The 2,658-nt window shown below is 51.9% G+C and overlaps 1 protein-coding gene across 1 annotated transcript in view; it reads left to right on the plus strand.

The window, feature by feature from the left end:
• Nucleotides 1–819, plus strand: part of FIBRA_09297 (uncharacterized protein) — a gene marked incomplete at both ends in the record, with an annotated part of 1,029 nt that extends 210 nt beyond the window's left edge. The window contains 2 exons of the mRNA XM_012321613.1: nucleotides 16–382; nucleotides 434–819. Of these exons, the coding sequence (XP_012177003.1) occupies nucleotides 16–382; nucleotides 434–819 (753 nt within the window). The remainder of the gene's footprint in view (nucleotides 1–15; nucleotides 383–433) is intronic.
• Nucleotides 820–2,658: the final 1,839 nt, after the last annotated feature.

Below are 2,658 nucleotides of genomic sequence, written 5' to 3' on the forward strand. Positions count from 1 at the left end.
CAATTGCACGCACAGGTGTTCCTCCTTGTTAGTCTCACATTTCGGTCTGCGATCAAGCTCGAACTCTTCAATGTGACGTTCCCGTCTGCGGTTGTGTTTGGGCGGCTTGTGCGTGCGCTGCCCCACCTATTTCCCCTCAAATACAGCGGAGTGAGATTCAAGAAAGGCTGCCATGTTGCGTGTGCGGTGCGGGTGCCAGGCTCTCTCCGACTCGACGCTGGCGATCTAGTTGGCAGCGACGACATGTTTGACTTCCTTGTGTCGATCGGTGCGCACCTTCGCCATCTCACCTGCCACGGATATGACATGGAGAGGCATCCAGAGCTGCTCGCTGTGTCCGCCGAGTCGCTCTTGTCCCTCGAGGTTTTGTTTATTCACAAAGGTACGTGGTGGAGGTGACGTTATCCAGTGTTCGTTGACGGTGTTCCCTCAGCCTCACTCGATCTCACGCCCGCTGTCAACTTGCGTGTCCTGGCGTTGGCAGGCTATCTCGAAGACATCGCCAAGGCGGCCATTTTACTGTCTTGCGGATCTCTGCCCAACATAGTTGAAGTTGCCATTGGATCGTGGCTATTCCATCTGGAAACACCTGTCAATGTCGACGACGCATTGAATAGCGTCCACAATGACTCCTTTGCCGCGATGGACCGCATCCTCTCCGGAAAGCAGTTCCCTGCCCTCCAGAAAGTCACCTGTACCCTTCGCTGTACTGTCCCGTCTTCTAGCGGGGCGATGAATGTTATATCCGCAGGCTTCTGGCTCACTGCTCTCATCAAGGCTTCCAGCATTGCATGCCAGTGGCCACCTCTTGTAAGTTGATATGCTTCCCATTGATGGAATTTTCATTTCGGTTTCTCCTCGAATGACTCGTGCGCTTGTACTAGGTCTCCTGTAATCCTCGATGTCGCAGAACCTGAGTCTCAGGCTCGAGGCTTACGTTCTTATTGACCCGTATCCTCTACCCATGCCCTATTCAATAACTCCCGGCTTCTCGCTATCACTTTTTCATCTATCTACCCCACAATGTTGGTTCAAAATTGCGTCGCGTAGTATCTAAACACCTATATCTCATCCATAGGGCTCGAGATCAAATGTCATACCCACCTAGAAGTTCCATGTACATGGAGTTGCTTATACTTGTATAAGCCACACCGGACACACCTCGTGCAGACCACTCAGCTGTGTTATTCTGGCACTACATGATACGTAGCTTTCCATCTCTTGTCAATATGTTATCAGACCATAGTGTAACGTCTATCTCATCTCGTCACATTCCCGAGTCACTTTCTTTGTGATTTGAGGTTTCTTGTCGTCCCTTTCCCCTCCTTCTTCAGTATTCCTCTCCGTCTCCTTTACCGCTCTGACTTGCGCAAACACATGGCTCTTCGCCCGCAGAGTTCCCTGCCATAAGGACATCGGCCCTGGACTGTTCAACATCGTGTCCGGCCAGCTTTGTACCTGCTCGTCCGCTGCTCTCCTCTTGAACTTTGCCAACGTCACTGCTGTCATTGCCGAACTTGAGACACTCGCGCGACCCCTCGACTCCTCTGCCGTAGTGCACGTTGGTCTTGCAGTGTCTCGGCTTAGCTTACGCCTCAGTCCATCCACGGAAGGTGATTGCCCAGTGTCCTGGTTCCATGCAAGGTGCTTGTTTTGTTGTCATTCCCAGCAGCTTCTGCACTTCCAGAGCTTCATTTCTTAAGCTTAGACCTTAAAGCCTGTCCTCGGAGGATGATTGATGGGGAACGTAACAGGGAGCCGAGTGAGTCCAGAATTGAAGTACTCTCTGACCGGTGCACCTTGGGCGTCGCATGGAGAAATGTGTGAGAGGAGTTGACCCAGAACCCAAGAAGAAGCCAAAGCCAAAGGGATATGGGACGATGCGTCACCATCGCAGTAGCGGGAAGAAATGGACATCCAAGTGCGCATCGTCCGAATCCTAGCATATCACCCACCAGGTCTTTCAAGTCTACAATACCATCCTATCCCGCATTGGCATTTGCGCACTCTGTCTCGTCATTTGCGGGTGCTATTCCCAGGTCCCCTTCCTCGACACTCTTCCGCTGGCACTCCTGTAGAACAACGCACAAGCCATAGGACACCAGATTGGTCACAAAGTGGACCAGATGCAGCCGACCGCGATACTCTAACCAAAGCCTGGGTTTGAAAATCGAACCCTGTCTCGACCTTCACGATCTCGCTTACCGCACATCTGATTTTGGACTCGTGGATCTTCTGAAAATCATCGCTGCATCAGATGCATTGCTGGCTCTCGCGCTAATCCCTCCCCCGACGCATGGCAGGTAGTGGATGAGGTACTTTTCATGCGCCGCTTTTGATGGTTATGTTCCTGCGTCTGCCCAGCGTTCTCAGCATGCGGGTCAGGTTCAACGACAAGCATATTTGCGTGGGGAACGATGCTGACGAGACCTACGATCACTTCATTTGCTATTTACGGTAGCTTCTGCGGAGCTAGAGCTTCGTCCCCTAAAGTCTCAGACATTGATCCCGGAGGATGAGTGGATTCAGATTAAAAGTACTCACTGATGCATCTTGGGTGTCGCGCGATAAAACATGCCTCGAAGGCATTGCGATACAATCGTGGCACGTGACTATGCAGACCACCTACATCCCCCACTTGCCTCAAGTACCATGTCG

The sequence above is a fragment of the Fibroporia radiculosa genome, assembly GCF_000313525.1.
Source record: "Fibroporia radiculosa TFFH 294 genomic supercontigs, scaffold24540, whole genome shotgun sequence".
Taxonomy (NCBI): Eukaryota; Fungi; Basidiomycota; class Agaricomycetes; order Polyporales; family Fibroporiaceae; genus Fibroporia; species Fibroporia radiculosa.